Source organism: Mobula birostris, chromosome 9 (genome assembly GCF_030028105.1).
Source record: "Mobula birostris isolate sMobBir1 chromosome 9, sMobBir1.hap1, whole genome shotgun sequence".
Lineage (NCBI taxonomy): Eukaryota > Metazoa > Chordata > Chondrichthyes > Myliobatiformes > Myliobatidae > Mobula > Mobula birostris.
This window is the reverse complement of record NC_092378.1, coordinates 38,997,384-39,020,866: the sequence shown is the minus strand read 5'-3', so window position 1 is coordinate 39,020,866 and position 23,483 is coordinate 38,997,384. Positions and strand designations below refer to the sequence as shown.

General features: G+C 39.6%; 1 protein-coding gene across 8 annotated transcripts in view; it reads right to left on the bottom strand.

The window, feature by feature from the left end:
* Window positions 1-23,483, bottom strand: part of LOC140202693 (receptor-type tyrosine-protein phosphatase zeta-like) — a 307,307-nt gene that overhangs the window by 44,329 nt on the left and 239,495 nt on the right. For 7 of the 8 annotated variants that reach the window (XM_072267863.1, XM_072267860.1, XM_072267866.1 and 4 more), the window contains 3 exons: window positions 14,405-14,496; window positions 9,100-9,185; window positions 4,066-4,086 (listed from right to left, as the gene is read on the bottom strand). In XM_072267863.1, coding sequence (XP_072123964.1) covers window positions 4,066-4,086; window positions 9,100-9,185; window positions 14,405-14,496 — 199 coding nt within the window. The remainder of the gene's footprint in view (window positions 1-4,065; window positions 4,087-9,099; window positions 9,186-14,404; window positions 14,497-23,483) is intronic. The other variant, XM_072267861.1, reaches the window with a different exon arrangement.

Sequence of the window (23,483 nt, the reverse complement as noted above, 5' to 3'; positions counted from 1 at the left end):
GATGCAGTAGGTACGGCGTAGCCGCGAACCCTACGCAGTGCCTACACGGATCCCTATGCCATAGCCTGACGCACACCTCGCCCAAAATGTAACTACGCGTCGCGGCAATGCAGACCGCAACAACTGTGATTGTTCCACTTGGTAGCATTGCATTTCCTCCTACGCTGCATAGCTTCCCATTGGGTGACTGAAGGGCAGGGAAGGAACTCTGGTTGCAATGCTTTCCATACCTCCAAAACTATGGGGGACATATTTCCCTTTTACGAAAAATGACGCTCCCTTTAAACTTGTTTACTCCGAGAAAGACTACCACGACCATGAAGCCTTGCATGGGCAGGTGTGTGCACATGCGTGACATGCGCGAATTGCAAAGCGACGCAGACACAACAATGCACAAGTATAAGTGCTCACAACAGCGTGGCCCACTTGCGTAGGCTATGGCGTAAGCTGGTACGCACAAATATAAATCAGCCTTTAAACCAAAATCAGGAGCAACAAAAGAAGAATTATCCAATGGGTGGAGTCGTATGAAGATGGTTGTGGTTGGTGAAGGTTAATCACTCCAGCTTCAGGATTTCCCTGCAGCTGTTCCGCAGGGCAGAATCATCTTTATCAATTCTTTCCATTATAGAAGTAGGGACATTAACCAATGATTGCATAACATTTAGTTCCACGTGCAAATCCTCTGAAAATGATGCGGTCTATGCTTGCATTTTCTGGATAATATTCAGGGGAGGAGAAGATGGCGGCACAATGCAATGCGCTCGGCCTCTCTGGTGAATGATATCTGTATTTGTCAAGTAGGATGCCGTGCACAATCCTGACTTGATGGAGACAGACGTGAGAAGCACGGAGGAACATCTGGAGAAACTTCTGAAATGCCTGCCTCGCTGCTGCTGCTACTGTGCAATCGAGAATCTCCGGAGGGGAAGGCTCCGAATCCTCAGCTTTGCCTGTGGCTTGGCAGCCGGAGTCAGGGTTGAAGCGCTCGGCAGATGGTGCTCGGTGTTGGAGGGTTGGTCGGAGGCTCGAAGTTTTCGGACGGACTCAAGAGTCGGCTGTGGTTGGGTGTTTCCAGGGTGCTGCATCAGCAAGTTTGCGGCGCTGGAGGTCCATGGCAGGGAGAGTTTCTCCCTTCTACCGTCTGCGTGAGATGATGGGACTTTTGAGATCTTGAGACTTTTTTTTTTAACCGTGCCCATGGTCTGTTCTTTATCAAATTACAGTATTGCTTTGCACCGTTGTAACTATATGTTATAAATATGTGGATTTGTCAGTTTTATTAGTCTTGGTCTGTCTTGTGTTTCTGTGATATCATACTGGAGGAACATTGTATCATTTCTAAATGCATTACTAAATGACAATAAACGAGGATTGCGTGTCCTCATAATTTAATAATCTAATCTAATCCTGGCCCTCATAGATGACAGGTAACAATCATGCCCCACAAGGACCGAGTAATGAGTGTCTAACCACCTACAACTGGATTGGGTTGGCATTGTCACTGGCAAATTCCTGAGGATAACCATTGAACAGAAACTCAAATAGTCCAGCCTCATTCAAGTTATGTTTGTAAGACCCAGTATGAAGTTACTCAGACATCCCACCTCTCCCGGAAGATTTGGGAGTCTCCCGCATATCGATAGTGGCTCCCTGATGCCCGGAAATTATATACAGTATCCCGGAAATAGATTTTTTTGAGTGGGAGAGGGACAGCGAGCGTCCTGATTGGACTCTCTTTGTGCTAAGAGTGGTCCCCAACCACCAGGCCATGAGGAAACAATATGGTTTGGCGATATGAAATGATATGAGTCATTTACACCTTTCCTCATTCTCTGTCACACACTGTTGAACTTGAACGCACGCAAGATCATTACACGCACGTCGTCCGTGTCAGCACGGGAAGAAGATCAACTCCTCAAGCTTGTAAATGACGGCGGGCTGAAAAGTTTGTTTGACATAACATCTCTGCCAGCATTCTGGATCAAAGTCAAAGCTAAATATCCTGTGATAGCCACGAAAGTACTGAAAACGTTGCTTCCATTTCCAACATCATATCGCTGCAAAGCGGAGCTTTCTGCAATGAATGGAATAAACACTAAATTGCGGAATAGACTGGACATAAGGAACCCGTTCGAGTATCACTGTCTCCCATCACCCCTCGATGGGACCGTCTTGTTGCAGGAAAACAAGCCCAGGGCTCGCACTGATTCAGCGATATTGGTGTGTTGCAATGATTTTATATGTTCATACGGGGAAAATATGCATTGTGTGTTTAATATCCAAACGTTACTAAAAAAGTTATGATGCTATTGACTTATAAATAACTTATGACCTATATTCCGGTCGTGATTAACACCAACAACCACCCCCACCCCACCCCCGTTGGCCAGTCCGCAAGAATATTGTCAATATTAAGCCCATCTGCGGTGCAAAAAATGCTGGGGACCCCTGCTAGGTAGACCTATCAGTTTTCTCTGTGGGCGGGCTTTACAGTCGACCTCAAAAATAATGACAGTGTTGCTCGCTGCACTGTTTGCAACAGTGACTTTTCTATTGCCCATGGTGGGTTAAAATGTAAAAGACATGTTGAGGTGAGTTTAACAGGTGTCATTACAGCACAGCTAACGTTATTTAAACTAGCTGGCTAGCTGCTAAGGAGCTACGCTATTGATGTCATACGTGATGAGGCCAAATTCCCTGTAGACTTGTTAAAGTTGTAATAGAATAAACATGATAATATAATATAATATAATATAAGCACATATTTTAATGTCACATTTGCTGCATATACCCAACTTGGTTTACAGATTAGACAAAATCACTAAACAAAGTATTACACACACCCTTGGAGGTCGACCGCCGGGGGGGGGGGGGGGGGGGGGGATATATGGTGTTGTGGGGGTTGGGGGTGCTATCTCCCTGAAATGGGGTGGTGATACCTCCCTGAAATGAGTTTTTGCGGAGTGGGATGTCTGAGTTACTTGTTCTGTACTGATTCACTCACCACCTGACACCCAAAACCTTTCTAACAGGTCACAAGTCAGGATCATGATGGAATACCCTCCACTGCTTAGATAAGTGTAGCTCCAACAATAGCCAAGAAGCACATTGAGGACAAAACACTCAACTTGCTTGATACCTCATCCACCACTCCAAACATTTATTCCCTTTACAACTTTGGCTGTAGTGCAGGTTATCTACAAATACACTGCAGTCTGTTGCCTAGTTTCCCATGGCGACACCTCTCAGCTCCGTGATCTCTTTTGTCAAGAAGGGTATGAGCAGCAGGTGCAAGGAAAGAAATTCACCTGCAGTTTCCTCTCCAAGTTGCACACATTCCAAATTGGAAATTTATTTCTGTTCACTTGCTGTAACTGGGTTTAAATCCTGGAATTCCCCACCCAAAGCCGTGTACGAGTACCATCATAGCAGAAAATAAGTCACCAGTAACAAACAGCTTCAAGGGCAGATAGGAAGGAACAACGTAGTCTTATCAGCATTGCCCATTCCATATATGAAAGGAAATATTAAAATAGAAACTATAATCACTCTCTTTGTGTACACCACCTGCAACACAAAAGAATGCTTCCGTATTTGCTTACTGCTTTTACTCTACAGGCTGCAATGTGACTGTTTGCACAGTGAAATATTTCAAATGTAAAAAAAGACAGGTTCAGCCAACCTACTTAAAACTCAACATAGTGCAAGCATTAAGGAAAATCAGGAGATTTTTTTACTATATACCTTTAATTTACAAAGGAAAAAGTAATCCTGTAAGATTCAATTATGAGGAGCATACTCTGAGAGAAAATATCTGGTGGTATAATTGCTACTTTATTTTTATTACACCATAAACTGTCGAGAGTTCTGAACCCAAACCGTGAAGAGGAGCTAATTCTGTTCCGCATTTAAGATTTGATCTTCAGAAAAAATTGTGTTACTTGTATCATAAGGAGGTTATATGGAGAGCAAGCACTGACATGCAAAGAAATAACACGGGCAAACACTTGTTGTACAAAGCTACTTCTACAGTGCAAACAAAATCCAAAACAAATGTCTTACCTCATAAAATGCTTTGAGTTTCTTATGAAAGGGAAGGAATGCAAAAAAGCACAGCAATCAACTCCACAGCAGACAGAGAACAGCACAGATGTATCACAATGAAGTCAATAAGGAGAACTTAAAATTCATGCAAAAACACATTTTTAATTCCGTGAGCTTAATTCATAACCATTAATCACAATTTTGCATTTATTTTTTAATCATATTTTAAAATCCTGTAAATTCTTTCATGGTGAGAACAAAAAATTTAAAGTGCCAAGTGTAGCATATCTGACCTTTTATTCCAAAAGTGACATGTGGCTTCTCTGGTGAAGCATTAATATTTGCGTAATTAGCATCAAATTAAAATTGAACAAGTATTGGTTATTTATTGGGAGGTTTACGAGGAAGTAGAAAAATCTTTTGAATTGACCAGTAGGGCCGAACACAGTGAAGGCTGCTGTAAGATAAATGAAAATACAGGCAAATACAAAGACCATTATGCAAATCTATGATAGCTAGAGTTTTAAATATACTCACATTCAAATGGCAATTCAATATGTGTGGGTGAATTATAAGGTTATCAGTAGGTTTATTATAGAAAGCAGAAAGGACATTTTTCAATCACACAAGATCCTATAAAAGTACTTGCAAATTAATCTAGGCCGTAGTGATGTAGCAACAGCTTTTACATAGGCTCACAAAGCACTGCCACCTATCATAAAAGCTGTTGTAGCGAAGCTCAAATTAGTAGCTGCTGAATTAATTCACAGGCAGTAGCACCTTACTGTCACTGCCAACTTGCAAATCTGTATTTCCCAACACGAGGGAGCTCTGTAAACACGTGCTTACACAGCAGAGCTCCACTTCTGCAGGTGATTGTTAAATGTTTCAAAGTGTGGGTGGAAAGATCTATTTGAATAAGTTCTGCTGCACTTTACAAAGTGTTCAGGAGCTCACATGGATTGTCTGACTGTTTTCAAGCACATTAAGAAGGGAAACAGATGAAGGACATCCAGCTTCAAGCATTCAGTGAGAATCCAGTTGACCAAAAGTTCACCACAATACCCCAGCTGGTTCCTGCAGTCATTCAATCATATCAAGTCCAAATACTTAACTACCTCAACCTTTGATACACTCAACTATACCTCGCCTGGGAAAAGAATCCCAAAAATTCACCACCACAGTTCTTAACAGATGACTCCTTATCTGAGGTTATGGCCCATGATTCCAAGGGGAAAACACATACACCCCGTCAAGCCTTCTGAGAATATTAACATCTCAGCAAGGTCATTTATCTTTACTCAATTCTTTTTGAAATGCCTTCATCTTAGGAATTAACCAAATGAATCTTCTTTCTACCATTTCAATTTGATTTTTTGGTAGGGATACCAACTCTGCTACTTAACATCTCACTAAATTTCAGAACACTATGGAAAATTTACTTACTCTTTATTATGCAAAAATAAAGATCAATATAACTTTTACTTCCTTATTACTCGCTGTACCTTCTTGTTACCTTTTCTGTTTAGTTTATGTTGCATACTTGTGACTTCTCATAATTTAGAAAGTGAGTAAGTTCACATTATACTCCATTGGCCTCCTTCTTTCCCATTCATATAACCCACTGATTTTCCCTTCACAGAATCTAAATGTTCTCCGAACTTTACTACCTTTCTTACACCATTAGTAAATCTGGATAATTAATTTGGATGCACTCTGAAGACAACCAAATCTCATCACTAATCCTTGAGGAAGTCTACCGGTAACAGCCTTCGAGACTGAAAGTCACCTATTTATTCCTCCTTGCTGGCATTCTTACCATAGAGAGAGAGCAACTGGAAGGATCCTATGGATGGGGGGGGGGGGACTGTTGTATGAGAGAGATTGGGCCTGCATTCACTGACGTGTCAGAGAATCCGAGGAGACCTCATCAAAACATTCAAAAGCTGAAATGGTTTATCATGCAAGGAAGATGTTTTCCTAGAGGGAAAAGAGGATTTGGGGTCAGATTTCAGGACTGAAATGAGAAATTACTTCAGGCAGCGAATGATAATCCTGTGGATTTTGTAGAATGCGGGGTAATGGAGTTCAAATTCCTGAAAACATTAAAGGAGGAAATAGATACTTTTCAGGGCACAAAAAGGCATGAAGAGGTATGGGGAGAGAGCATGAATATGGTATTGAGCTGAATGGCCTTCTCTGCTCCTATTTTCTAAGTTCCTAACAGAATTTGTTAGATAATTATCACTTTGCTCCCATCTCTTTTGCTCCCATACCCCTATGTTCTTCACTCACATGACTTACTGAAGAAAAAATTTTTACAAAATTGTAGATATATATATATATATATATATATATAGATGGAGATGGGGGGGCAGTAAAATAGGATATGGTAGTGTCATGCAGGTCAGAGAAAGAAAGTCACATGTAAGGAGACAGTCATTTTTATTTGGTTTGGTTTGTTTCTTTCCTCCAGTTAACTCTGTTTCCCATCGGAGCAGTTCGTTCACCTGATCCTAACAATGATCATCAAGGGTTGCAAATTAAGCTCACATTTAACATGCAACACAAGATACACGTTGCTTCATATTTTGATTTACCATGTATGTTAAAACATAATTCTGAATTTTTAAAGAAAAATACTGTAGCAGTGGCAGGATTCATGCAAAATTAATAATAGCCAAAACGTCAATTATAGACATAAGAAAAAACTGTTCACAATACAAATTTTCTGAATAACTGTGCGATGTTTTGCACCAAGGACAGGAGCTAAGGATTTGAAGGCCTTCTGGTTTAATTCCATTTAGACATGCATATTGATGGCACAAACAGTCCTAATTGGTTTACTCACTAAGCATGAACTAAAAGCATTAGTTTAGCATATTTGGCTGCAATTTTCCAAGGGGGTTCCAAATTAGCAGGTGTTGGAAGACAAACTATAAAGCAGTTATAGTAGGAAGTAGGTCAATAGATTTAGGTTTAGGAACAAGTGCTTAGAATGCCTAGATCCCTGCAAACTGCAAAGCTCAGCTGTTTGAGGCCTTGAACATGCTGTTTGGCTTAGTTTCTGGATTTAAGACAGTCACTGATGCAGATCTGTGCAGTGGTCAAGGAAGGGAGGGTGAAAAAATGGACTATCAATACTGGGGACAGGATTAGGAGACCAGCAATGTTTGGGTATCAGAGGGCATGAGGGTGGTTGAAAGGAGGGAAGGGAAGAGGCTGTCAGTGGCTGGGGAAGGTTACACAACCAGCCAAGATAGTTCAATATTAAAAGGTGGGGTGATATACTGGAAGGCGAGGAAGGGAAGGGAACTTGGAGAAAGTTAAAAGAGCAGCAATGGTTAGATATAGTTGTATTGGAGGGGCGCAGGGCACAGCTGAGTGTGGAAGTAGTAATGTGGGAAGGGAAGGAAATTTGGATTTGGTTGAATAATAGACCAAACATCAATCATAGACATAAAGAAGAACTGAAACTAGCACAGACAGAAGATTGGCTGACTGCAGGAGGCAAATAGTGGGAATAAATGGGACTTTTTCTGGTAGCTAATGGTGTACTACCGGAGATGGTGCTGGGACCGCTTCTTTTCACGTTATATGTCAATGACTTGCTTGACGGAATTGATGGCTTTGTGGCCAAGTTTGCCGATGATACAAAAATAACTGGAAGGGCAGGTAGCATTGAGGAAGCAGGGAGACTTCAGAATGACTTAATGGAAGAATGGGCAAAGAAATAGCAGATGCAATTTAGCATAGGGAAGTGTCTGGTCATGCACTTGGGTAGAAGGAATAAAGGCATACACTATTTTCTAAATACAGAGAAAATTCAAAAATCAGAGTTGCAAAGGGACTTGGGATTCTTTGTGTAGGGGTCCCTGAAGGTTAATTTGCAGGTTAAGTCAATGGTAAGGAGGGTAAATGCAATGTTAGCATTCATTTCAGAAGATCTAGAATATAAGAGCAAGGATATAATGCTGAGGATTTATAAAACATTGGTCAGACCACACTTGGAGTAATGTGAGCAATTTTTGGCCTTCATCTAAGAAAAAATGTACTGACATTGGAGAGGGTCCAGAGCAGGCCTGCAAGAATGATTTCTGAAGTGAAAGGGTTAACATCTGATGAACGTTTGATGGCTCTGGATCTGTACTCGGTGGAGTTTAGAAGAATTGGGGGGATCTCATTAAAACCTATAGAATATTGAAAGGTCTGGATAGAGTGGATATAGAAAGCATATTTCCTGCGGTGGGTGAGTTTAGGACCAGAGAGCACAGCCTCAGAATAGAGGGACATCCATTTTGGACTGATGTGAGGACAAATTTCTTTAGCTGGATGGTAGAGAATCTGTGGAATTCATTGCCACTGACACTTGTGGAGGCCAAGTATATTTAAAGCAGAGGTCGATCGGTTCTTAATTAGTCCCAGGGTGTCAAAGGTAATGGGAAGAAAGAAAGATATTGAGAGTTAGAGGAATAATAAATCAGCTGTGATGCAATGAGGGTGCAGACTTGATGGTTTGAATGGCCTAATCTTTATGGTCATATTGTCTTATGCTGTACTGGGATGAAGGAGATGAAGAAAAAGTTTCATATTGGAAGGAAGGGGATGATGGGCAAGGGAAAGAGGAATTGAGAGACAGTCGGTGGTTGAATGATGTGAGGAAGATTGGGAGGCTAGAAATATTTGGATAATGGTGCAAGAATTGGTGTGAATATAGTGAAATAGTCATTTATCCTATTGAGGGTGTGGGACATTTGACCATTGGCCTGGAATTTGTTGGGGTAGTGTGAGGGTGGAGGCTGAAAGTTGACTCTAAAGCTACACATCTTTCAACGCTCCTAATACCTCACTAATAAAGGGTGCGTGTAGCAGAACTCTCAAAGCTTGAACAACTTTAAATCAATGAACATCAATGAGCTGGCACTTTAAAGAACAGGTGTATAAAACACATCCTGTATCTTTTTCATCAATTTTACTCATCTACTAACTCTTAATTACAAATCATACAACCCGTACTGCGAAAGGATTAATTCAAAATATATTCAGATGTACCTCAAATTCTTCAGAAAATCCATCACTTGCATGAAGTTCTGCCACATGCTTTGGAAAATCCTTGACTGAAATTGCCCCCATTTCATCTGCAGAGGGAAAAGTTATTCTATTAGCTTTTGTTAAAAATAAGCACTGGCAGATCTGATACCAATTACTGGCATGTAGTTGAGGATGACCAAGGTTAGAATAGAATATTCTGAGGATTTTGACATTTCAGAAAAGTGAGCAGGAAAGAAAAAGTTGGGTAACCATGCTAATAAAGTAGGAAATCAGTAGAACAGAGAGGAATAAATCTTGAATCAGATGATCAAGAGCTAGATTCAACTTAGGTACAAATAAGAAATAGCATGGAAATGCTGTTACTGGATGAAGTTGTCCACAGGCCCACAGCTGGCTGATGCATATGTGGATGTATCATGGTTACCATTTTGCAAACCATATCTCTTAGTCTATGGGCAGCCTGTTCTCCCACAAAGGAATGCTTTTAAGTTCAATTCACTACTTGCAATTTACAATCCACACTAAGAACTAAGGTCTGGCTCTTTTTGAATTATCATCTGTTAAATTCACATAACTCCTGAATACTCCCTAACATTAGGCCAGAATTTGGCAAATAAAATTATAAAAAAAAGAAAATAGATGATCAGATAGTAAGAAATAAGAAAAGAAAAATAAAACAGGAAGGCTTTCTACATATTCATAAATGTGAAGAGAAGTTAAGGTAATCCCCCTTCCCTTTCTTCTATGGTCTTCCACCCTCACCTGACAGATTCCCTTTTCTCCAGTACTTTATCTCTTTCACCAATCAACTTCCCACCTCTTTGCTTCACTTCTCCCCCTCTCCCGAGTTCACCTATTGCCTACCACCTTGTATTTCTTCCTCCCCTGCCCCCACCTTCTTACATTGCCTTCTCATCTTTTTTTACAGTCCTGATGCAGGGTCTCAGCCTGAAACATCAACTGTCTACTCTTTTCCATAGATGATGCTTGGCCTGTTGAGTTCCTCCAGCATTTTGTGTGTGTTGTTAAGGAAATCATTGTTCCCTCAGTTCTTCACAATCTATATTAGTGACTGAGTTGAAGGGACAAACTATATTGTAGCTAAACTTGCTGAAAATACAAAAATATCTTGAAAAAAGATTGTAAGGAGAATACAACACATCTGCAAATAGATAGATAGGTTAAGCAAGCAAGTTTATTTTGGAAGTTGGAGGATAATGTTGGGTAATAGGGTAGAAAAAAAGAGTATTGTTTAGCTGGAGACAATACAGAACATTGAACACAAAGGGAGCCATGTGTCCTTTCACTTGAAGCACATACTTAGTAAGCAGGTGCAGCAAGTGCAATGTTGACCTTTATTTTGATGAAAATGGAATATAAAGGAGGTTGTCAAGACTGCACCTGGAGTTTCAGAATAAAAGTATATACTGTACATTTATGAAGGAAAGGAAGGGAGTTTTTTTCCCTGCCCTCGAGGGCTGGAGATTGGTAGTCATTTAGTCTATTCGAGGTTAAGATAGGTAGAGTTTAGGACACTGAAAGGTATTGTAGGAATCACTCTGTGAAGTATATCCGATTAGGTATGTTTTTATTGAATGGCCGGATAGAAGGGCAGGATGACTTACTCGAGCTCCAATATATTATATTTTAATTTGACAAGCATGACACATTTTTCAAATAATTGATTCATACTATTCAGGGATAAAAAGAAAGCACAAGCTGTAATGTAATTTTTTTTTACATAATTAAATCTTTTTGAGCATGATATTGGCTTTAGCATATGTAAATTTGGCTGCTTATTTACACACAGCAAGACTCCACAAAGAGTAACGAGATAAATGACCAGTCTGTGTTGTGTTTAAGAGAAGAATAAATGTTGAACAGTGTATCAAAAGAGCTTTATTGAGGGCTCGATTTTCACTTCCCATTCAAACCTCTCTCTCTCCGAGCTCAGAGTCCACTCAGATCTCTGAAATGGGCTTTCAACCAGTCCCCACCTGAATCAGGATGACAAGTTGAATTCTAATATCCCTGGTGTTCTGATTAACCTACTGCCATGCCAAGTGTGGATGGTGACAGAAACATTCCTTTAGTTAAACAATTAAAGTAGGCAAGCATGTAACAACTGAAAATGCCAGAAGTAATCAGAAGGCCAAGCAGTAAATATTTCAGAAGGCTTCTATTTTTTTTCAGATTTTCAGCATCTTAGCAGTGTTTTGATTTTCAAACATGTCACGATGTAGGGCAACCTAATGAAGATACTCTATACTGGTAGAGCACATTTTTCTCTCTTTGGTTAGTAGTTGGGGTGATTGGAGAAAGGGCAGCACTTTATTGTCCCTGAGATATAAACGATGCTTTTCCTTCATTGACCTTTCCAAACTCCTGTGTTTGGGGTACTCCCAGACAGCAGTTAAACTTTGATCCATCAACAGGAGAGGATTTGTAAAATATTTCCAAACTTGTGACTTGGAGGGGAACTTGTATTACAAAGTTTGGGGTACTGTTGAAAAAAACATTGGCCAATTCCATCAGTGTTTTTTTTTGGAGACAGTACATGTTGCAGCCAAGGTGTGCTGATGTTGGAGAGTGCAAATGTTTAAGCTGCTGGATTAGATATCAAGCGAACTGCTTTGTTCTAATGTCAGTGAAATTTGTAAGTGATGTTTTAAGGGGTAGTGTATCAACTGGTATTGGTATTAGGTTATTATTGTAACATGTACCAAGATAAAGAACAACTTGTTTAACCTGCCATGCAGACAGATGATGTCATGCATAATTATATGAAGGCAGTAAAAGGAAAACAGAATACAGAATATAAGATTTTAGTTGGAGGAAGTACAATGACAAAGTGCAGTCTGAAAGGTTCTGTCATAAATCTGACTTAAGTCTTGCAGATGCTGACAAGACTTTACTGTAGCTGTGTCTTCTTGAAGCAATGTAATTTAGGTACAGGCTCCAATTAATTTTCTGGTCAATGGTTGTTGTTCTGATCAAATGTTGTTGTCAAAGCAGAATTCAGTTTCACTAGGTGGTAAAATGAAAAATGAACATCCTGGGCTGCTGATCCACTGCTTTAACTGCTGAAGAATGTTGCCTGATCAGCAAACTCAAGGCATTATTAGCATAACATTTGTGTCGAGAGAAGATCACCTTCAGAAACACAATGACTGCAGGTGATGAGTAACACTGCAAACTGCTGTGTTGTGGAGTGATGGGAAAATTCCACTAGTCTACTACTAGGGAAAATTGTGCTTGCAACCCTCTGTGGTTTCACATTACATATCCTGAGAGATAAATTGTTACATTTTAACATTACAGTGTCTCTTTTTAGTATAGTTGATTCTGGTTAATTGGGACACATCAGGACCAGTACATTTTGGCCCAATTAAATGGCTGCCTCCATTAGCCAAAGTTTCATGGCAATAGTTAAAAATACATAAAAAAGGTAAATTACCATTTAACTGAGTAACAAGTTATGTATATGAATGAAATACAGAATAAATTAGAACACTACAGTACAATGAAACTGTGGTATTAGTTCCTAATGGTTTCTGACAGAGGGATCTATCCAGTGTATGTACATGGCTGTTTTTTTGATTGAACATAAATGAACAAGATCATGCAGTCACCTGGTGCAGATAATGAACTGCATTCATACAATGCTATCAATGATTTTATTCTCCAAATTTTAATTTCATTGTAATATTCAAGATAATTAACAATACCTTCAAATCCTTCATAGTTCCTAACGTGTTGAAGGGGTGAAATCATTTCATTTTCACTCCTAGCCGTTTCTGGCCAGAATGCTTGAAACCACAGTGAGCAAAACAGTTCTAAATTGACGTACTACTTATTTTTTGCCAATTCTCAGTGATAATTTTTGAAGTAAAACACATGCAGCTGATGCTATTTACAAACTGTTTGCTCTAAGCACAATATAGTGACTAACAGCCACAAAAGTGCACTCGACTGAGGCTTGTTAGAAACTATTCAGCAACAGCCTCTTGTCCCAATTAAACAGCACAGTGTCCCAAATAAACAAAGGGAATCCTGGTTATTTTCTCAATTAGTTTTTATTCTTTAAGAGTTGTCCCAAACAAGCAGTGGCCCTGATTAACCAAAGGCCCAATTAACTGGAATCCATTTTATTATGGCTGAAATCGATTTATGAAACCAGCAGGTTGAATACTTATTAGAAACCATGTTACCAAAAAGCTATTAAGGCACCATTAACATAAGGAAAAGGTTGCCACAGGGAGATTAAACAGCAACACGTCACGGTAATTGATTAGCACTTCATGTAATGTTTGAAATTTTGCAGCCATGGGGAGAATACAGAGTGTTTGCAATAATTTATTGGAGGTTAGGAAAGCTTGCATTGAAGTGCTAATGTGAAAAAAATTATTTAAATGAGCTTTGCGAAATTATAACTAATCTTGATTTTTTTTTTTGTCCTCCCAAGTGGTTTCTTCCATTTTTGCTCTTGGTTTCGCAGGATTAGCTGTCATCTATTACATTGCATGAATGAGGAAAACGGGAGCTCTCACCTTATACTGAAAACAGCAGGGGAGATCCTATTCTGACCTGGAGAATATTCTTGCTTTTACCGACATCACTATGAAACAAGTTTTCTAGGGGTCATCATAAGGTAGACTGTGGTTCTTTGATATATTCAAATTGCCTGTCAGATTTCTCATAATGTACCAGGCAGTGACCACAATTAATGAGTACATCACCAAGTACCTCTAGGTATTCCGAAATCTCACAAGATTTCAAAATCAAGCAAAGTCATCTTTATTTTTCTGAAAAGTGGGAAAACAGAAAAGTTATTATCATTAAAGAATTGGTCACAAAATGCAAAGAGTTATGAAGTGTTCTAAAAGTGTTTCATTTCACCTAACCTCCAAACTTTTTTTCTGAAGGGAACAGGGAAAAAAAATTATTTTCCTTTTAAACGAACAAATTATTTCATATGTTGGAATGACTTATTTTGATGATTGAGGTGTCTGAAATATACCCCAACCACCGTAAACAGTTTTGTTTTGGAAGTGCTTATGGCATTCTGAAGTTTAATTTTCCTTCAATAACCAATGGAAGCCTTTTTTTTTAGGTCTGTGGGAGAATGGATGAATCAACACAGAACTTGCTGTTCTGTGAGACAGGACGAAAGAAGTACAACAAGGCACAAAACATGAATGACCACGTGAAAATATTTAGCAGTAGATAGATTTTTTTAAAAAAGTTTCATATTTTTGACATGCTTTATTCTCTTGTTAATAGGTACTTCAATCACTGTATCTACCTGAAATAGGAAGAGCCAATGATGGTGAAGTAGAAACCACTCTGGGCGATGCATTATCTTCCAAGTAAAAGTGAGCAGTCTGAAAGCAGTTCCTGCCGCGAAGAAACAAACAGAGTTGAGTCCCTTGAACACTCATAGAATCTGTTTCCTTCATGATGCACTTAATTGTAACATTCAGAAAAGACTACACTTTCCAGATTATTTACAACGCTCAACAAAATGATTCATTTGTAATCTGCATGTACTATCTAAGACAAGAGACAAAATAACACCAAGAGTTTATTTCAGGAAATTTAACAGGAAGTTCTAAAGCAACAGAGAAAATATTTTTTTCTCATTACTTTTTTCAGGACTGCCCATTTCTCATTTCATAGCTAGTGTATGCAGAATTCTATTTACCCCTGTCTGATGTACAACAGAGAGCAGGGATTGGATGTCACCATCAAAACATTGGGAACTAACTGTCCCGGAATGACACAGTATATTACCCCAGCTCCGTCCACAAATTGCCCTTTCCGAATGGATTTGAGAGAATTCCTCCTCACAGGTAAACCTTCCAATTACTGTAAAAGACCATACAGTAAACAACAACCCTGTCCTTTAACAAATTAGTGAAACCCATAGAAGTGAGAAACTTTGAGTCTAAAACAGGAGTGGCCATTGCTAAGTTTACAAAAGAGGGGATAAAGCATAATGGTATCACACGACTAACAGCCAATTAAAGAACAACCCGCTGCTTCTGGCAGATGGCTCTGTTCTCACAAGTATTTTGTCAAGTGAATGCAGATGAAAGGCACCTTAGATATGACCCAACAAATGCTGCACACAGCCCGTTCTCACAGGATGAACGTGAGATTCAAAATCAGTCACCAATGACAGCTGGTGTATCTGCATCAAGGGAGTTTAGACAGAGCGAAAAAATATTTACTGTCAAGAGCACAGGTGTAGGGAGCATGATCCCCAATGAATATAAAAGGTGAGAGGAAGTTGTATTAACAAATTCAACTACTAACCAAAAGATAAACAACATATATCCTTGACTTATAAAGTAATTCAATGTCATAAATAAATATCAAAGTTGTTCTAAGGAATTATTATAAATGTCAGCTATAATTAAACATTACGTTTTCATTCTATTCCATATAATCCTTGATCTGATAAACAACTTATGGAGAATTCCAATGCTAGCATTTTATCTGCATGTAGTACCCTAGCCACTTTCATCTGGACTTATCTACCTTGGCTCTTAGTCAGCAATGCTCATTTGTAAAATTCTTAGCCCTGTTTTATATTCTGCACCAACACCACATCCGCCCTCCATACACAAACCTTCCTTCTGAGGTTGACCATCAGTATTCCTCATCTCCACGAGCCCAAGCTGCTACCCAAGCCATCTGCTTCCCTCATCAGTCTGGTTCAAATCATTACAAGAACACAAGGAAACAGGAGCAGCAGCGTAGGCCACCAAGCCCTTCAAGACCGCCTCATCACTTAATATGATCACAGCTCAACTCTTGTATCAATTCTCCGTATTCTATCTTCCTCAAACTATTAAATCCTTATTCACCTCTACTTTAAACACTTAAAATGCTTCCACCATCCACTAGAGCTGAAATTTAGAGACTCACCACACTCTGTGAGAAGAAATTTCTATGCATCTTTTTTTCTTTAAAAATGACCAGCCTCTTGTAATTATCCCTCCTTGTTCATGTTCTCCCACAGGTGAAATTATCCAAACATCAACCCTGTGAAGCCCCCTTAGGATCTTGCATATTGGAATGGGGTCACACCTTCATGCTTACAATCTTCAGAGAATACAGGCCCAAACTATTTAGTCTCTTTTGGTAGGACAACCCTCTCATTCCTGAACTGACCAAGTTAATCTCCTTTGCATTGCCTTTGATGTTATTATCTTTTTTTATGAAGATAATGGGACCAAAACTGTATGCACTATTCTAGGTGAGACCTCACCACCATTTTAATCTACTCCATGCTTAGAAAAATAGAGGGCTATATGGGTAGCCCTAGGTCATTTCTAAAGTAAGTACATGTTCAGCACAGCATTGTGGGCCAAAAGGCCTGTATTGTGCTGTAGGTTTTCTATGTTTCTATGCTCAATCTAACCTTTCCCTTTTTATAGCCCATAACCCTCCATTTTTCTTTCCTCCATGTGCATATCCAAGAATCTCTTAAGTGTCCCCAGTATATCAGTCTATACTGCCCCCCACCCCCCAGCAGTGCATTCCAGGCAATTACCAATCTTTTGTGTTAAACAAAAACCTGTCTCTGACATCCCTCCACTATACTTTCGTCCAATCACTTTAAAAGTTTGTCCTCTGTTATTAGCCATTGCTGCCCTGGGGAGAAGGTGCTGGCTGTCTACTCTTTCTACGCCCCTTACAATTTTATATACCCCTATCAAACTGCTTCTCATCTTCCTTCATTCCAGAGTAAAGCCCTAATTCACTGAACTTTATAAGATATGCTCTCTAATCCAACTGGCATCCTGGTAAATTTCCTCTGCACCCTCTCTAAAACTTCTACAACCTTTCTAGAATGAGATGACCAGAAATGAACACAATACTCCAAGAGTGGTCTAACCAGAGTTTTATAGAACTGCAATATTGCACTGCAATTGATCCATGGATGATACAATACCCTCTGTCCTGTCCCACCTGGAAAATGGGGTCTCCTATGCCAGACTGCTGTTTATAGACGTTAGTTCGGCGTTCAACACCATCATACCTCAGAAACTAGTGAGAAAACTGTCCTTGCTGGGTCTCAACACCTCCCTCTGCAATTGGATACTGGATTTCTTAACAGTAAGGCCACAGTCAGTCCGTGTGAGCAGCAACGTATCTAGTCCCATTAAACAAAGCTAGTCCCAAAGCTGCATGCTCAGCCCACTACTGTTCACATTGTGTCAGCATGACTGTGTCGCAGGATCCAGCTCAAACCGTGTCATCCGGTTTGTGGATGACACAACAGTGGTTGGGTTTATCAAGAATGATGACGAGATGGAGTATAGAGAGGAAGTGGAGCGGCTGGTGGATTAGTGTGAGAGGAACAACTTAAGACTGAATGTGGAGAAGACAAAGGAAATCATTGTGGACTTCAGGAACGTGCAGACGAACCATCCCCTTCTGCTAATACATGTCTCCTCTGTAGAGGGAGTTAATTGCACCAAGTTCCTGAGAATTCGCGTCATGGATGACCTCACCTGCTTCCTTAATATCACCTCCATGAACAAGAAGGCACAGGAGCACCCCCACTTCTCAAGAAGATTGAAGCAAGCAAGGCTCCTCCCACCCTCCACCTTAACTGTATTTTACAGGAGTACATTGAGAGCATCCTGATAAGCAGCATCTCCATCTGGTATGGGAGCGGTCGAGCATCGGAGACAAGTCCTCACAAAGGTCTGTGAGAACAATTGAGAGGATTATAGGGGTCTCCCTGCCAACCATCAGGGACACTTATCAGGAGCAGGGCCCTTAGTATCATTAAGGAGCCCACCCATCCATCCAGCATCCTCTTTGACTTTCTATCATCAGGCAAAAGACTATGATGCATGATGCAATAACAGGCAGGATGCGAAACAGTTTCTTCCCCCAGGTTGTTAGGCTTCTGACCTCCCTGCCACATCATATTCAAAGTGTCACTGATTAATCTGTCCCATACCTTACAATATTTAATATTAATGCACTTTAGTTTGTTATTTATGTGTGATTCATCTGTAGATTTTATCCTTACACCTTCATACATAATCATGTGTTGTGTGTATTAAGTGTACTACTGTGCTTTACACCCTGGTTTGGAGAAATTTGTCTTGTTTCTATATACATGATATGGTTATATACATTACATATATGTATATAGTTAAATAACAATAAACTTGACTTGACGACTTGATTACCTCATGCCTCATGAACTTAATCCCCTGACTACTGAAGTAAAAGAAACTTTGGGCCAGAACTCCCCTTATCACACTGTTGGCAGCCAAATATTTCTAATATTCTACTTTCCACTCCTGGGAGTTTTCACACACCGTCATATTTTGATCTTCCTCTTCTCTTTCAAAAATCATTCTTTTCTTTTGTAAACAATGATTTTTTGTCATTAACTATATGATGAAAGTTGTAGTAAAACATTCCGATAGCACAGGAAAAGCAAAGATATTTATTATAGTTTTTGGTCCATTGTAGTCGTTCAACTTTGACTGCAATTGACACTGAGAGTGTTTGGTCAAGTTCACTGGCTGTTTGATAGATGACCAAACTTACAATTGGCAAACTTAACATCTCAATTTTTAAACTCAGTGTCAAAATTCTGTTAGATTGCACAGACAAAGTGTTTTGGGATGTTATACATCAAATAAGCTGTAAAAATACAAAGTATTTTTATTATTATTATTTTGACTATGTGTAAACAGCCTGGCATCAATTATGATTGGTAGCATACAGTTGTGTGATAGAGTATTTGATATACTGTGGATAAGAGACTCTGTTTAAAGTCACATTGGGTATCATGTCCCTATATGCTTCTTATTGTGCTGTTGGTAAGGCTGGACACTTTTTGATTTTATTTATTTCATTGGAGGGTTATTTTGTGACTTTATTAGTGTCAGGCAAAATCAAATGTCTCTGGCAGTTAGCTGAGAACCATGTTTACTTTCAATCCATTTAAGTGCACCCAATTTGGAATTGGATATAGTAACAAGGAATTACATCTAATTGGGTGGCTACTAAGAGGAAGTACTTCTAATAATGAAATCAGAAAGTCATTAAATAATTCTGTAAACAAGGTCTTGAGGACAAACAATCAGTTACATGTAGGAGTTCAAACATAAGACATAAATAGACAGTAATAACTGTGTACCAGACACAAATGTAAGACACTTCTTGCACCTTACAGAAAGATGGCTTTGGATCCAACTTGTGGAGATGATATTCCTAAAACATTCCAAGGCCAAGAGCAACATTTCATTTGCAAACCTTGGAGACTGAGTTTGGAGAACACTAAAAGCATTATCAAATGATCAGGTGTATTTAAACTTATTACAGATGAATACTTTTAGATAGCATTAAGGGACAATGACAAATTGTATTATCCATTGTGATCTTTTGCGATGATAATAATATTGATGATTCACTTTAAAGTGCAAGCTGAATAAAATGAATTCTTACACATATATTGCAAAGGAAAAATGAATGTGGGCTTGCACCTCCTTGAGTTGATTCAGTTATATATTCTGCCTTTTAAGAGAGAGGTTGTTTCAAGGTGTCATGTTGACCCAAGCCCTGAGGAACTGAGAGAAATAAAAGATTCTCTGCTTTTATTCATTACATTTCAATCACTCTTTGAGGATTAACACAATCTTCTGATACACATTGAAAATTGTATTAACTTACCCACAGGAAAATGGGATTGATCAGTCATGTAAGCAGGCATTTTGAAAGCAACACACCAAGTACAACTGACTGAGAGAGGCTTCTCTTCTTCCTAGGCAGTCTTTCAGGTCAAGGATAATGCACTTCCATTCAGCAGGCCAGACAACATCCTGGGAAAGAGAAAATGCTGTTCCTCCATCCACAGATCCTATCTGACCTGACATGATAGCGGGTGTTTCAATTGCAGGTTTACAGCATCCACAACCTTCCAATTATTTGCTAGCATTCAGGTTCTCAGGTTTCCGAGGTGGCGACCGAGACCCGAGAAGGACCTGATGCCTCTGTCACAGATGGGGTAGGGGCTACATTATAGTGAAAGCAGGTGGGAAGCTTGGATGGAAGTGCATTCTTTCTTACATCAATCTCTGTTCCATGTGCTCTCAAGATGAAGAAAGTCAAGGTGTTTAGTGTCTTTCTGGAAGCTCCTTCCCACGTATGATCAGTTGTGATCCAGGAATTCCCTTGAGCTGGTGTAGATATTGTACCTTTTCAAGGAGCCTTTGAAAACATCCTTGAAGTGCTTTTACTGTCCTTGTGGGAAGTACTTTCCATAGTGAGGCACAGAGCAGAGTGCCTAGTTTGGGAGTCTCACGTTAGGCAGACAGACAAATTGGCCTGCCCCTGGAGAAGGCTGAGTATAATTAAGGCCCCAGTGCTGGGGAAACTGACTCAAGACAAGACGCTGCCTTTGTTTTGCTTCCCCTGCCACTGGACTTGGAGGATTTTGCAAAAATAGTGATGACATAAGAACATAACATAAGAAATAGGAGCAGGAGTAGGCCACCTGTCTCATCAAGCCTGCTCTACCATTCAATAAGATCATGGCTGATCTGGTCATGGACTCATCTCCACCTAGCTGCCTATTCCCCATAACCCTTAACAATACTTTACTAGTGCTTTGAGGTGTCATCTACATTTATCTTTCTTCCAAGTACTCTCTGTATGAAGAGAGTCACAGGCAGTCCACATTTCTGACACACTGTTGTAGTGATTCGGGTTTGGTGAGACCTTGGATGCTGTTTTTGTGTTCACGTGGGTTTCCTCCGAGTGATCTATTTTCACCTCACATCCCAGAGATGTACTGGTAGGTTAACTGGAGACAGTAAATTTCCTCAAGTGAGGGTAGTTAGAGAACTGGGAATAGGAAAGAGGAAGGCTGGAGTTGATGGGCAAATGACAGGGAATAGGTTAAGGAAATAAAGTAGGGGGATTGGCATTGATTGAAATGCTCTGAGAGCCAGCATAGGTTTCATGGACTGAATGGTCTCTTACTATTTCATGAGAAAATGCGGGAATACATTTTGCAGGGTCTCACCACAGAGCTATATTGTCAGGGTAGCAAGGTCAGGTTGGTGGAGGAGACAGCACACTGCCTAACTAAGGTAGATGGCTACCTTCCCCACGTAACCAAGTTGGCTGAGGCCTGAGAGGACTTCTTGCTGTGCCTCAAGCCTTGGAAAATTTGGCTACCAGGATGGTGGGTGGAGTGGGGCTGGGGGATATCATTCAGCCAGTTTCAGGTAGCATCGAAAGGTCAAATGGGTGAACCTGTAAACCTGAAAGAAATTTGAAGTAAACCTTTTTCACAACTTGGCCTTCAGGATTGTTTTCTGTTGTTTATTTGTAAAATCTGAAAAAATCCCTTACTAAGTATTTTTGACAAAATAAATCTGTCTTTGATTATCTATTGACTACTCCAACAGTGGCCAAAAAATAGAGTTAATGAGAGTTAACTGCAAGCCATTCAGCCCCAGCTGAATAGGATTCACTCTTGTATAACACCAATACCGGTATAGTGGACCGGGCCATGGCTTTCAATATTCAAATCTTTGATGTGTAAAGCCGAGTTACTCAAGTAGTAGGAAATTTAAACTACAGCTCAAAAGTCAATGAATCAAGCCATTATATTCATTACTGGATCTTCTGGGATGTTCCCATGCTTCCTTCCATGTCTGTTGTTATCACTTATATCTCCTCTGGTGCTTGAATTGTCATTATTTCACCAATTGCTTTCAATATTAATTCCTTTCATCCTGCACCATGTTCATCATCTTTTTATTTTAATTTCTTCATTTCCCTCTTCTTTTTTTTAATCTATTCATCTGGAACATTTTTTCCTGAAAGAACAGAGCCCTGAAGTGGTAACATTGCCTTCCTCTTCACGCACTGTAGATGCTGTCTGACCACTGAGTGCTCACAAGATCTCCTGGTCTTTAGCAGCTGTGACATCAGCCCACATTGATACATGATACCTGCTTCAATAAAGAATAGATGGGACAGGCAGACTTGGTTCTGGAAATAACACATCATATTTGAAATTGCCCATTTTTTGCAATTTGTTAATTTGGCTTAACAAATATCACGAGAAGCAATCCATGCACCGCCTCACTCACACAGGCAAATGCTGTTTTCCTGATGAACAGCAGCTGGAGGAATATCATCTAAACATATTCTCCTGAACACTGACTGCAACATACTTATCAAAATATCCATCTGCTCCATTTAATTGTCCATCCGCAGCAAGGCTATGTGCTAAGTGTTGATAAGTAAGCTTCCTGCTAATTATCACCCCATTAAAAAGAAATTAAAAAGCACTGACAGTCATTACTGTATGGTCTAGCAGTTGGATCTTTGGTAGCTATCAAACTACCAGATCATTTCATTGACACTTTCCCTCTGTGGCTGAAGGAATGAATCCTCGATGGTCAGATCTCCAGATTTGAGGCTTTTAATCAACAAGCGGAAGGGCAAACCACGAATAGAGTCAATCCTCTGAAAATGATTGAAAAGTAATACTGTAAATAAAAACAAAGAATCCTTTTTCCCCTCGCAATCCTTGGTGTATGGGTTTCAAAAGACAATATCAAGGTGAGACTCTGTGTGCTTATGACACCTTGAAACAGCCCACTTCTTACAAGGGACAGCGTATAATTGTAAGACCAAGGAAATGCAGGCCCACAGTTATCTTTCCTTTATAATAATATGCACAAAAATTCATTTTATTCAGCTTATATTTTGAGAAAAGTTAGATGTTATTATAACGGCAAAGACCACAATATACAATGCAAGTTCTCATCACCCCTTAGTGCTATTTAAAATGATCGATTAGCAGTACAACGTACACCTTGATAAGCGGTACCATTGATAATGTCAATAGTGTTTCAATTCTGTAAGCTCATCTTCTAAGGTTTGCAACTGAGAAGTTGCCCTTGGCCTTTGAATATATGTGCTCATCTCCACAAGGCACCTTTCTGTAGGGTACAAGGAGTGTATTACATTGTGGCCTGCTGGGCATTTATTATTTACTATTTATGCCTTATGTCTGAACTCCAATATGACTGATTGTCGACTGAACTAGGATGTGCTGGTTGTTCATGCAACTGATGCATTTCACTGTAGGTTTCGCTGTACATGTGATAAATGAATCTGAATCTGAATTTTATTACTAAAAGTGCTTTGATGTTTTACCATTCCCAAACTAGACATCATTCTTTACTCAGCATGTTTACCTGTAATCTTGTCCCATCCTGCTGAAAAAGTAGCAGAGTTACACTTATGCAACAACAACTTGCATGTTCTAAAGACATCTTAGAGAGCTTTTGGCCAATCAAAACTTTTGGAAGTTTTGTCAT